Source organism: Calypte anna, chromosome 2 (assembly GCF_003957555.1).
Source record: "Calypte anna isolate BGI_N300 chromosome 2, bCalAnn1_v1.p, whole genome shotgun sequence".
Lineage (NCBI taxonomy): Eukaryota > Metazoa > Chordata > Aves > Apodiformes > Trochilidae > Calypte > Calypte anna.
The window spans coordinates 99,712,277-99,725,449 of record NC_044245.1 but is presented as its reverse complement, the minus strand read 5'-3'; the positions used below and the strand labels follow the sequence as shown (position 1 = coordinate 99,725,449).

Genomic DNA, 13,173 nt, shown 5'->3' with positions numbered 1-13,173 from the left:
TAAATACGAGATCCCCCAAGTTATGCTTTCACAGAATATAAAACCTGCAGTTTTGAGTTCAGTAATTGCCAGTTGTTGGTTGGTCAGACACCAAATTTAATGCATTTACATACTGAGATAAGCCAAAGTACTTGCTGGTTTTGCCTCAGCCGGTGTAAAACTACATAATACTTAGGAATTGCAATATTGAGAAGAGGTTTAGGGCAAGAGAAGGACTTTGGGATAATGAAGATGCATGAAAAAGAGTGAAAGGAAGACTAAATTGGGATAGAGGGCTGAGTGAGGTGCTGAGGTTGTTGTGGGGTTGGTGTCTAAGAGGAATCTATAAAAAGACAGGATTCAGTAGATGTTTCTTTCTTAAATGCAATGACAACCCTAGAAAATAATACAAGTAACAAGTGCACATTATATAAGCAACATAGCTAAGTGCTCCTAATACTCTGCCTCTAAACACTGTCTCCAAACACTGCCTTTTTTTAACCTGTGGTGGAAGCGACTCATGGGAAAGTGACAAAGTAAATATAAAAAAGGGTTTGTTCAGAAAGACTCCAGTGTGAAGGGTAATGATGAAGAAAAGGTGACAAAATTTTTGGGGAGCTGCTAGCATCCCTGTGGAATAAAGATAATACTCAAAAATCTCAGTAGTATAATTAAGTAGCAGCAAAAGCAGTTTCAAGTTTTCTAGAAGCATTGCATAATAGAAGCAAAAATGTAATGAGGGGCTGAATGAGAATTTTATCTACAGCAAAACCTGCCAAAGATGCTCCATTTATGGGTCTGAGTGGTTACAGCAAGAATTATATTCTCAGTGGGAACAGGTGAGGTGAGCTGAGGTAGCAAGCCCATGTGGGAGAAATTAAGAACTACCTGGTTAGTTGTCAACTCAAACTTGCCATCAAGAGAAAATATTAATGAGAGGGACTAAAATCTTGATTTTTATATAGGAAACACATCAGTAATGTGGTCAGAAACTGCAGATGTAGAGAGTTACAGTATTAGAGAGATTCTACAGAGGTAAAGGGAGAAGGGGCACACCAGTGTTCTAATGGAGCGAGAGGCTCAGCCTGTCGACTGGTCCCAAAGGTCAGGGGTGTCCCTGTGTTGGTGTCTTCCCCAACATTCGTCTCCCCTGTAACTATTTTTATGTTGTTTCACCTGACAGGTGGAGCTTGAGTGACTTTAGTCAAGCATAACTTTATTGTGATTGGTGCAAGGTTCTCTCACTTCACCTTTAAAGTTATAGGCTACAAAAAGTTCAGTGTGCATCCTCAGTGAGGGGTGGTCGCACCTTGGAGGGGGGTAGCTTGAGGGATGAAGGTGTGGTTTTTATATTAAAATGAGATTATAATGAGCAAAAGTACACTTGAAGAACAGCATTTGTCAAAGGGTGGCAGGTTGTTGGACCAGGGTATCAAAAGTGCAGTTAATTTGTATTGTTGCCACAGAGCATGGCCGTGGTGTCCCCACTCTGCTCCACCCTCCCTAGAATTTATCTTGGTAGCACACTGAGTACCCCTGGTAGGGTCATATCCAGGGTAGTCATGGTACACTGGCCACATTTCACTGGCTCCAAATGCTGTATCTTTACTTAAAAAGCACAAATGCAGTCTGGGTCATTTCTAGCAATTCCAGCAGTTATTCCAGAAGAGAGTAGCTGACTTTGTGTTTGCTGCTCAAAACTGGCATGTGCAGGAGTAAAAGTAAGGAAGAAGTAGAACCTTGTGAGACTTTCAGGGAGGTTAAGAGAAGGGATAAGAAGATCTTGACGACAAGAACATTTTAGAAAAGACAGGGAGGCTCAAGGAAAGACAGACCCATAGAAATCACAGGGAAAATAGAAACACTTGAGGAAGAGATGTGGTGGGTTAACCTTAGCTGGATGCCAGATGCCAACCCAGCTGCTGTCTTTATCTCCTCTTCTCAACATGGCAGGGGTAGAAAATCAGATGGCCCTCATGGCTGTTCAATAAAAAAAGGAAAAGCTGCATGTGCAAGCAAAGGAATAAAAATTCATTTGCTACTTCCTATTGGCAGCCAAATGTCCAGCTGCTTCCCAGAAGCTGGGCCCCAGCAGGTGTAATGGTTGCTTTGGAAGACAAATGCCATAACTATGAACATCCCTCCTTGCTTCTACTTTCTCTGAGCTTTTACTGCTGACCATGATGTCATACAGTATAGAATATACCTCTGGTCAGTTTGGGTCAGCCGTCCTGGCTGTGTCCCCTCCCAGCCTCTTAGGAGGAGGAAAGGAGAAAGCCTCAGCACTGTAGAAGCACTGTTCATCAGTAGCCAAAACACTGGTGAGTTATGAACACTGCTTTAGCCCCAGATGGAGTTTGCAAGCACTGTATGGGCTGCTATGAATGAAGTTAACTCCATAACTTCATCCCAGCCTGACCCAGTACAGCTAATTAAGTAATTTTAAAGGCAAGATGAAAGGATGGGAATAGCTGAGAGTTGGATCTAGGAGTCAGTTGGGAGTAAGTTGTTAAGAGACTTCATTCAGAACTCCGGAGGAAGTGGTTGGCATCAAGTGAGATACTTTTCCATTGGTAATCAAAACTGAAAAGCAGAGATGGCAGAGCATCAAAATCCTGTGCAGAGGAAGAAGTCAAGAAGAGTGGGAGGATTTGAGTAGTGAGTCACGAGTGGAGAAAAGTAAGAATTTAGGATGAAGTGAAGTTTAGACAAGTAGAGTTTTTTAGCTAAGAATTTGGCAGAACTAAAGGACTAGAAAATGAATTAGTAATGGAGGAAGTAACCCTGCTCATGGGATATCTGCCAGAGAGATGCTGCAGTGTGAGAAAAGAGTAAAGGAAACAGATGTTGGGAGCAAGCCAGGACAAGAGTTGGCAGGCCAGGCATTGTGTAGGATAGGGACACAAAGCAGTAAAACATGGAAAGGAACGAATTGCGGAGAGAATTAAGGGGAATGAAGACAGGGATGAGAGTGCTGAGAGCAGAGAAGTGTCATCATTGTGGGTGAGTGAGAAATCAAAAGGAAATGGAAAGAAGGAGCTGGTAGCTGGGCCATGCTGGAAGTGAGGCACCCAAGTGATGACTGGAGAGTAAATTTAGTATACGAAGATCCAGAAGAGGTATTTTGCAGTAGAATACACTGGAAGCTTTTTCCTTTTCCTTTTTTTAGCTTTGATTTAAAAGAGTGGCAGGTGAGAAGTTGAGTCATAGATGAAGGTAAAAAAATTACCTTACTGAGGAATTAGGTTAGAGTTTTTTATATACCTCCTCTTTATGGATGTACAAGCCCACTATTGATTAGATGTTCAAGTGAGTAAACACTTTCAGAGTTGCACTGGTTATGTTGCAAACAAGACCTGAATGCCTTCCTAGAACTGGGCTTTGAGAAGGTAGCAGCAGCAGGCTTGAAGTGGAGGGCAGCTATGAAGTGATTGAGTCCATCATCAGCAAATTCGCAGATGACACCAAGCTGGGAGGAAGTGTGGACCAACTGGAAGGCAGGAGGGCTCTGCAGAGGGACCTGGACAGACTGGAGAGTTGGGCTGATTCCAACGGGATGAGGTTCAACACGGCCAAGTGCCGGGCCCTGCACTTTGGCCACAACAACCCCATGGGGAGCTCCAGGCTGGGGACAGAGTGGCTGAGAGCAGCCAGGCAGAAAGGGACCTGGGAGTCTGGATTGACAGGAAGCTGAACATGAGCCAGCAGTGTGCCCAGGTGGCCAAGAAGGCCAATGGCATCCTGGCCTGTATCAAAAACAGCGTCACCAGCAGGTCCAGGGAGGTGATTCTTCCCCTGTACTCAGCGCTGGTTAGGCCACACCTCGAGTACTGTGTCCAGTTCTGGGCCCCTCAGTTTAAGAAGGATGTAGAGGTCCTGGAACAGGTCCAAAGGAGGGCAACCAGGCTGGTGAAGGGACTCGAGCACAGGCCCTATGAGGAGAGGCTGAGAGAGCTGGGGCTGTTCAGCCTGAAGAAGAGGAGGCTCAGGGGAGACCTCATTGCTGTCTACAACTACCTGAAAGGAGGCTGTAACGAGGTGGGAACTGGACTCTTTTCACAGATGACCTTCAACAAGACAAGAGGACACAGTCTTAAGTTGTGCCAGGGGAGGTTTAGGTTAGATATTAGAAAGAATTTCTTCACGGAGAGGGTGATTAGGCTATGGAATGGACTGCCCGGTGAGGTGGTAGATTCTCCGTCCCTGGAAACATTTAAAAAAAGACTGGATGTGGCACTCAGTGCCATGGTCTAGCAACTGCTCCGGTGGGTCAAGGGTTGGACTAGATGATCTCTGAGGTCCCTTCCAACCCGGCTAATTCTATGATTCTATGAAAGGCATCAAGTCAGGGAGACGAAGTTAAGGGGAGGAATATAGTATGTGTGGGTTGGTTGTCACCTTCAGCTGAGGTTCTGCTACAGAAAACAAACACTGAACTTCAGATTATCAGTGTGGAAATCATAATTACGAATAATGACCAATATTCTAGGAAATATCAGAAATTTTCTGCCAGTATTTATTTACAGGTAGTTATCTACACTAATAGCTGTTGAATGTTATTAGTGATTCCTGATACCTGTTAAGTGGCTATGAGGAAGCACAGGTGATGATAATTTGCCATACTTGTTCTTTCCAAGAATATGATTTTCAAACTTGTTTCCATATAAAATAATGTTATTTATAAATAAACACCTAACACTGTGTTAAAATGCTCACTAGTCAAAGATTTTCTAACATGTTTATTGCTGGGGATTTTATGGCAGATTCTGTCTTTCACTATTTGGCTTGTTAGTTCTGTGCTCAGTATAATCACAATACAATTTGAAATTTCCCATGTGGTTTTAAGCTGATAAAGCATGTGTTGTTCATCACATGGATGGTATTACCTGCCTGCCAACTACTGTGTGTATTTTGAAACATTTTAAGGCAATGGAAATCTATAGCATACAAGGAAAAAAACCAACAAACAAAAAAACCCACAAAGCAAAAAAAACCCAACCAAGCTTAGATCTTTGACCTTTCAGTCTGACACTTACTATTCCACCATAGGTTGGACACCACTGCATGAAGCTTGTAATGTTGGTTACTACGATGTTGCTAAAGTCCTTATAGCAGCAGGAGCCGACGTGAACACACAGGGCTTGGATGATGATACACCACTTCATGATTCTGCTAGTAGTGGGCACAGAAATGTAAGTGTTTTGGGAGAGTGGGAGGGGAGTAAATAAGTGGTTTGAAATGCTCAGTCTTTAGAATAAATCCTAACTGTCCTGGTTGCTGTTATATGGTTTTATAACTATGCTTCTGCTGGTTTGGGGGCATCCTAAAGGTGTTTTGGTTTGCTTTGTTTCATCTTGGTTTCTGTCCTATGTCAATTTCCAGATATCAGTACCTATTTTCTTAAATATTTAAATTTACACTTCTGTTTTATTAATAAACTTTTTTTTGAGACATCTACTGTGTAGAGTTCTCAAAAGAAAAATCTCTCCAAACAGTATACTGTGGATTTGAAGATTTTATATTAAAATATTTAAAGATATAGATCCTGCATTTAATTTATTTGCTTATGCACTTGGAAATAGAGCAGTATTGTGTATATATACTCTTAATATATATTTTAAAAATTACCAGTATTGACTTAGCAGAGAAGATGAATGGATCACTGTAGTTATTTTGCATTTATTTCTGATTTTGTTCTTGTTTTCTGCAAACTAAATGCAGAAATATCTCTGCTTGCCCCTTGTATCTCTTTTATTTCATTACTGTGAGTATGATTTGCTGTATAAAGTGAAAAAATGAAAAATAGTCAAATGTACATTCCAAAAAAGATACTCAGTTTGAAAAGATCTTCTGGAAAGGCTAGAGAAGTGAATTAGGCTAATCTAATTATAACATTTTATTAACAGTTTAGAAATTGGTTTTATGAGTATCTAACCAAAAGTGAGTCTTTAGATTGAACTTATAATAATAATTGTAGTAGAATTTTGGTGAACAAGACCTGTTTGTCTGGTCTCAGTATGGGTATCTGTGACCATCTCACTGACCTGTATTGGAAAATTTCTGAAGTTTTGTGTTAACATATCACTGCTCAATATCCCCATTCTTAGTATACTGGGTATTGTGCTGAAAATGCAGTGGCCTTGGTATCGTTGTGACTTTAACAATTTGTTGCCCTTTATGCTAGAGAAATTGATCGTTTTGCTTTACTATATTCAGTTGGGGATGGGAGTAGCTTGTTGCTCCAGTAAGATACTTGGATCTCTGTCAGGGCTTTTCTAGAATGCTGTGGAAACCAATAGTACTGCTATTTTCATCTTTCTTAGTGAAGTGTTATAAAATTTGGAGGAAGGAGGTGAATTGACAGAGGAGTAGAGAGCTTGGTAGGTGAGGAGCCAGATGTATTGTGTGAGAAAAGGCTAGAAGAGCAAGGAAAAAGCACCTGTTGATTTTTCTTTATGATGGTGTTATGTCTGTAACAGAGAACAGGTTTCTTTTGTTTAACCTCCGATTGCATATACCTGCACTTTGCATCCTAGTTGCTGAAGTCTTGCTTTGCAGTCTTATTTTCATAGTTAGTTTAGGATTGTGTATCATGTTTATCCACATTTTGTGTGCAGTGGAAGATTTTTATGCTGATCAAGTAACATGTTGTGGAGAACTTAAAAGTTCATTTGTTTAATGTTGCAGATTGTGAAGCTGTTACTTCGACATGGTGGAAATCCTTTTCAAGCCAATAAGCATGGGGAGAGACCTGTTGATGTTGCTGAAACTGAAGAGTTGGAAATGCTGTTGAAAAGGGAGGTGCCCATCTCTGATGATGAGGACAGTTGCTCAGGTAAAGTTACATTTAGTTGCATACTTTGAGTGCATCAGTTCACCTGACCTGAGGTTAGGTTGTTTTAATCTTTTGCACAATGTTAGCTATGAAGAGTTGCTTTAGGTAGCAATTGCTATTGCTAAGGTTGTTTTTCACTTCTAGTTTTAGAGATAGTTTTCAAACCTTTTGTTTGAATTATCTGAAAAGTTTATTCTGACTTACTGCTGAGACAGCAATGTACGCTTGCAGCAAAGGTAGCCCAGTGGTATCCTGGGCTGCAGTAGGAGTATTGCCACTAGGTTGAGGGAGGTGATCTTTCCCCTCCACCAAGTGCTGGTGAGCCACAGCTGGAGTGCTAGGTCCAGTTCTGGGCTCTTCAGAACAAGAGAGGAACAAACATACTGGAGAGAATCCAGTGGAAGGCCAGGTATATGATAAAGGGTCTGGAGCATCTGTCCCATGAGGAAAGGCTGAGAGCTGGGACTGCTCAGCCTGGAGAAGTGAAGGCTTCGGGCTATCTTACCAATGTGTACAAATATCTGAAGGGAGGGTACAAACAGGATAAAGTCAGTCTCTTTCCATTGGTGTCCAGTGACAGGACCAGAGACAGTGGGCACAAACTGAAACACAGTAGGTTCTTTCTGAACAGCAGGAAATGTTTTTTTCACTGTGTGATAACTGAGCACTGGCACAGGTTGCCGAGGGAGGCTGTGGATTCTCCATCCTTGGAGGTACTCCAAAGCCATCTGGACACAGTCCTGGGCAGCTGGCTCTGCATGAGCAGGGTGTTTGGACAAGATAATACCAGGGGTCACTGCCAACCATAAGCATTCTGTGATTCTGTGAAAATTACATGAGAGAAAGCATGGTGTCACATGTTGTTAAAGTCCGTTTATTTTCCCCTGACAATTAATTAAAAAAACAAAACAAAAATCACACAATTTCCTAAAATTTAAATTTAGGAATAGTTTACAGGTTTGCATTTTGGACTTGGCAGTCCCAGACACCCAGTACAACATACTTGTTTCATGCTATGCACTTGTACAGCAGAGACCAGTTGCAGTCAATTATAGCATAGTCTACTTTAAGCTGACCATATCAGGTGCATGAAGATTCATGAGAGAATTTCCTTACACCAGTAGCTCTTTGTCTTCTAAGAACAAAAGATAATTTGCCATTGAAACATGACTAAATAGTTCACATGGAGTAACATAGTTTAGTTGTGAGAGAGCTTGGGAGTTGATGAATTCTGCATTGAGGAGCTATGCATAATAGATGAAGTTTACAAAATGTAAAGTGCTTGTCTTTTATTAGATTGGGATAGAAATGGTAATTGTTATTTTTACATACCTGAGTGACAGCTGTGGGTAGCACTCTGTTTTAATGACCTTTTGTTTTCTCTTAAAAAGCTTAATTCTAGTGAGGTCTGGTTTGAGTTCTGGTTATTTTGTTGGGCTTTTTTGTGTGTGTGTGTGTGTGTTTTTGGGGTTTTTTTTTTCCTTTATATAGCAGTATTATTGATAAACTGAACTATGTTGTCCTGAGCTAATGTGTAAAGAGTGTCCCATGAGTATTTAATTTGTTTTTTTGTTCTCTTACTCTAGAGTGTGAAGAACCTCAATCTGTAAATCCTTCCAGTGTAGAGGGGAATGTTGATTCAGAAGCAGAAAAGGACTCTGTAGCCAATGATAGCAAACAAATGGTCCCTAGTAAGACACCGATTCCACCTGCTCTTGATGAGTATGAGTTTAAAGATGATGATGAGAATGAAATTAAAAAAATGATTGATGACAGACATATTCTTAGAAAAGACCTAAGGAAAGAGGATGAGACTGAAGTTGAAAAGAACAGTTTATTTGTGAAACAAGAAAAAGTTGTCTTTCCAAAACCATTTAAAAGCAAAAAGCAGAAACCATCTAGGGTTCTGTATTCAAGTTCTGAAAGCTCTGATGAAGAAATACTTCAGGACAAGAAGACAGTCTGTACTTGCCCTGTTTCAGAGACACCAAATTCTGATGTAAGAGTGAAGAAAGAATATATGGTTACAAACGAACACAAGCAAAAAGGCAAAGTTAAAAGGAAAGTAAAAAATCAGAGTAAAAATAAAGAGAATCAAGAACTAAAGCAAGAGAAGGAAAATGCTAGAGTAACAAATATAGCTACTTCTGGGTTAGATTGTTTAGATAAAACTAGAGAGGAAGAAACTTTTAAGAAGTCTTTCACCCCAAAAGAAGATGCTTCTTTACATCTATTTCATATCACTGCTGGCAAATCTCCAAAGCATTCCTGTGGATTAAGTGAAAAGCAGTCAACACCACTAAAGCAAGAAAACACCAAAACTTGCTTATCACCAGGGGGTTCTGAAATAACATTGCAATCTGAATTGGTTCGGTATGATCACAACACTGATTCTGAATATCTAGTGGAATGTTCTAGTGGCAAATCTTGTAAGCACAAAGAAAAAAGCAAGCACCATCAGAAAGATTTTCACTTAGAATTTGGAGAAAAATCTAGTCCTAAAATTAAAGAGGAAGATAATAGCTCAGTGTTTGAGAATTCAGAATATACTCTGAGAAAGATTGACAAGGAAGGTAAAACACTTAAAAAGCATAAATTAAAGCACAAAGAAAAAGAAAAGGACAGGCACAGAAAGGAACAGGATGGAGAAAAGGAAAAACATAAACATAAAGATAATGTTAAAGAGGTTCAAAGAAGTATTGAGTTTGACAGAGAATTTTGGAAAGAGAACTTTTTCAAAAGTGATGAAAATGAAGATATGTTAATAAATGCAGAGCATGAATCTCTTTCTTCAGACAGAAAATCAAAGCTAGAAAAAGCTTCAGCAAAAGAAGACAAGTTAGTTAAGGAGAGACAGTTCCAGAAAGAAAGAAATGCTAAAGAGGAGAGAGAGAAAGAGAAGAACAAAAAGGAAAATGAGAAGTTTCTCAAGGATGAGAAAACAAAAGATACTAAAGAAGAAAAAGAAACTATGCTTGCAGATAAAGAAACAGAAGTGTTCTCCTCTGGTGTAAAAGATGAGACAGCCAGCACACGTTTGATAGAAAAAGAAACAGACAATGAAAAGCAGGAAAAGAATTTAAAGGAAAATAAAGAAAGGGCTGAAAAGCGAACATCAGCCAAAGAAAAAGATGTTGAAAAGATAGAAAGGAAAAATGGAGAAAAAGATAGAAAAGTAAAACATGAATACAAGACAGAGAAAGAAAAAGCAGAAGTAAATGAAAATGCAGAGAAAGTAAAGGAGAAGTCAAATTTCCAGCAAGCAGAAAGATGTCATAAGGAAAATGATAAAATCAAAAGCACAGGTAGTCTTAAAAAATACGATGACAAAGAAAGAAATAAAGAAAAAACTGATAAGAAGCATGATAAAGAAAAGGCTGATAAAGACAGACATTGGTCTGAAAGCAAAGAGAAGCACAATACTGAAAGAAAAGTTAAACAGTCTGAAAGAGAATTTGAATTTCCTAAATCAGAAAAAAATAGAACTAAGGACAAAGAAAAAGAACTTGAAAAAAAAGACAAATCCAAAGACAAGGAGATCTCAACGGCAGCAAACTCCAAACACATGCAAGAGGAAAGGAGATGCAGTATTGCAGAAAGTAATAAAACAGTGCATGACAAACTGTCATCTTCGAAAGAAAAGCCAAAAGATGATTTTTTGAAAACTCCAGATGGCAGAGAGAAGGATAAAAAAGATAAAGATATAGACAGATACAAAGAGAGAGACAAGCATAAAGATAAGCTACATCAGAGCAGTGTACTTAAACTGAAACTCGAACATGAGAAGCTTAAACCTAAACCAGCTCCAGCACCAAAGGATGCTCGGCCTAAAGAAAAAAGATTAGTCAATGATGATTTAATGCAAACTAGTTTTGAAAGAATGCTTAGCCTTAAAGATCTGGAAATAGAGCAGTGGCATAGAAAACATAAAGAAAAAATAAAACAGAAAGAGAAGGAACGTTTAAGAAACCGCACTTGTTTAGAACTTAGCAAGATGAAAGAAAAACCAAAACACTCATTACCTGAAGTAAAAAGCAAAGAACTGATTCGTTCAAAAAGCTCAGAGTTGCCAGATGTTTGCACAAAGGAAAAACAGCAGAGAGATGCTACAAGCAATAGATCACAATCAGTAGATACAAGAAGTGTCAATGTTACAAAGCCTACCTTGGTTTTAGATAATTTAAATAGATCCCCCAAATCAGAAAGTGAAAAGACGGGTCTGAGCTCTAGATCAGTGTCCATGATTTCCATTGCAAGCCCTGAGGATTCTTGCCATAGCACAGTAACTACTCGGCCTGTAGCTGAATGTGACTCCAGTGTTATGCTAGAAGGTTCTGATTCCCAAATGTCTCTTTCACAATCGCTGCTTTTGGGAAGTGCCAAATCACCAGCCCTCCTTGAAAAAGAGACGGATGGTCTTGCCGAGTTGCCAGATCGCATTAAGCCCCCTTTTGCAAACAGGCTTCCACCAGCATACATCAGATCAGCATCTGTTGAAGATGTTAAACTGGTTTTCAACGAGTGTAGACCCGTTGTAGAGGTTCGAAGGTGCAGCATGCCTGCTGCTGTTTCTGAACACTGCAAACTGCCTCGAGCATCAGAAGAAAATAATCAGAATCCTCTGCTGTTGGTTCAGACTTATGCAAGCACTTCTCCTAAACCAGAGCGACCATGTAGTGTGCTTGAGAGAGATTTCCAAAGCAATATGTCTGGTTTGCAGTCAAATTTTGCATCATCTTTGACTGGAGCTGCTAGCAATAAGCAGGCTACAATAGGTACAAGTACTGCTAAACATACTGCACAGATGAGCCCTCCAGAAGACTGTTCTATACATTTAGAGCCATGTAGTCAGAGTGGTCTGATGCAACAAACCAAACCAAGGGATGTGCCTTTTGACAGACTTAATTCATTAAACAGTGAGTTTAACAGCTCAGGTTATGGTGTGTCAGAACAAGATACTAACAGTGTTATAGCTATGCATAGTTCTGAAAACAGCACATTAAAGGAGCAACAAGAATCTGAATTTTTGCCACAGCATGATGAAATTAAAGGAAGTTCCAGTTCTCAAGAATCTGCATCCATTTTGCCTTCACAATCACTGCCTTCTTTACCTACCCAGCCACACTCAGATGTATCTGAACACGTTTCTGTACTAGGCATTAGCAGTCAAGATTCATCATTTGTACAACAAAATCTAGTTCAAACTACAACTTCTATTTTGGATACAGATGCCACTAGTACCAGAGAGCTGGAAAATGCTTTTTTCCCTTCAAACATTAAGAAGGCTGATGCACCCACTGCTGTATGTTCTGAGCACTCTGCAAAAGAGATTTCACAGAGCTCTGAAAGGGTGAATGATTTACCTGTGGTACCGTTAGAAAAATATATTCCTGAAAGTGATAGCAGTATACAACTAAATATAAATTTGTGCACGTCCAATAAACTTGTTTGTAAGAGTGCTCAGAGTGAAGTAGATAGTAGTACAGCAGATGTTTTAGACATTAAGAGTGAAAAAGCCCAACAAGAAAAGTTGGTTTCAGTGCATGTTGTTGAAAGTAAAGCCAACACTGACCACTGTGAACTAAGTTCAGGGATGTCAAAGGGAGTTATGAATGAATCAGCTAATAAAAAACCCTGCACTGCAAACAGAGAAAATGTGTTGACAGATGATCCACCACAGTACTCATCTTTAGCTAATTTGGAGAATAGTTCACAACACATTGCACAGGAAGAAGTGCATAAATACAGTCAGATAGTTAAACTAGAAGAAGAAATTGCTGAGGATCAGAAGGTGGAACAGCAAGAAGCACCTCAAAGAATTACCAGGAACAGAGCAAATATGCTTGCCAGCCAGGGTAAGCAGAATCCTGTTGGCTGCACACAGTCAGCAGAAAAAGAGTCTGAATCATCAGCATCCATGAAAGTAAGGATTAGATTAACTGAGGAGGATGATGCTCAGATACATCATCCACGTAAAAGAAAGGTGTCGCGCGTGCCTCAGCCTGTGCAAGTGAACCCTTCTTTACTGCAAGCAAAGGAGAAAACCCAGCAGTCATTGGCAGCTATTGTTGATGCTTTGAAACTTGAAGAGATTCAGCCATACAGTTCTGAGAGAGCAAACCCATATTTTGAATACTTGCACATCAGGAAAAAAATAGAAGAGAAGCGTAAATTACTGTGCAGTGTTATTCCTCAGGCACCTCAATATTATGATGAGTATGTGACCTTCAATGGCTCATACCTTCTGGATGGCAATCCCTTGAGCAAGATATGCATTCCAACTGTAAGTAACATGTTCTTTAAATATACAGTACAGTAAAAGGCATGTTTGGTTTTATTTTTGTAACCTTCATATCCTT

At 39.8% G+C, this 13,173-nt stretch overlaps 1 protein-coding gene across 4 annotated transcripts in view; it reads left to right on the top strand.

Annotated features, from left to right (window-relative positions):
- ANKRD12 (ankyrin repeat domain 12) overlaps window positions 1-13,173 on the top strand; it is a 61,586-nt gene that overhangs the window by 34,557 nt on the left and 13,856 nt on the right. For all 4 annotated transcript variants that reach the window (XM_030444182.1, XM_030444185.1, XM_030444183.1 and 1 more), the window contains 3 exons: window positions 5,029-5,171; window positions 6,667-6,814; window positions 8,401-13,097. In XM_030444182.1, the coding sequence (XP_030300042.1) occupies window positions 5,029-5,171; window positions 6,667-6,814; window positions 8,401-13,097 (4,988 nt within the window). The remainder of the gene's footprint in view (window positions 1-5,028; window positions 5,172-6,666; window positions 6,815-8,400; window positions 13,098-13,173) is intronic.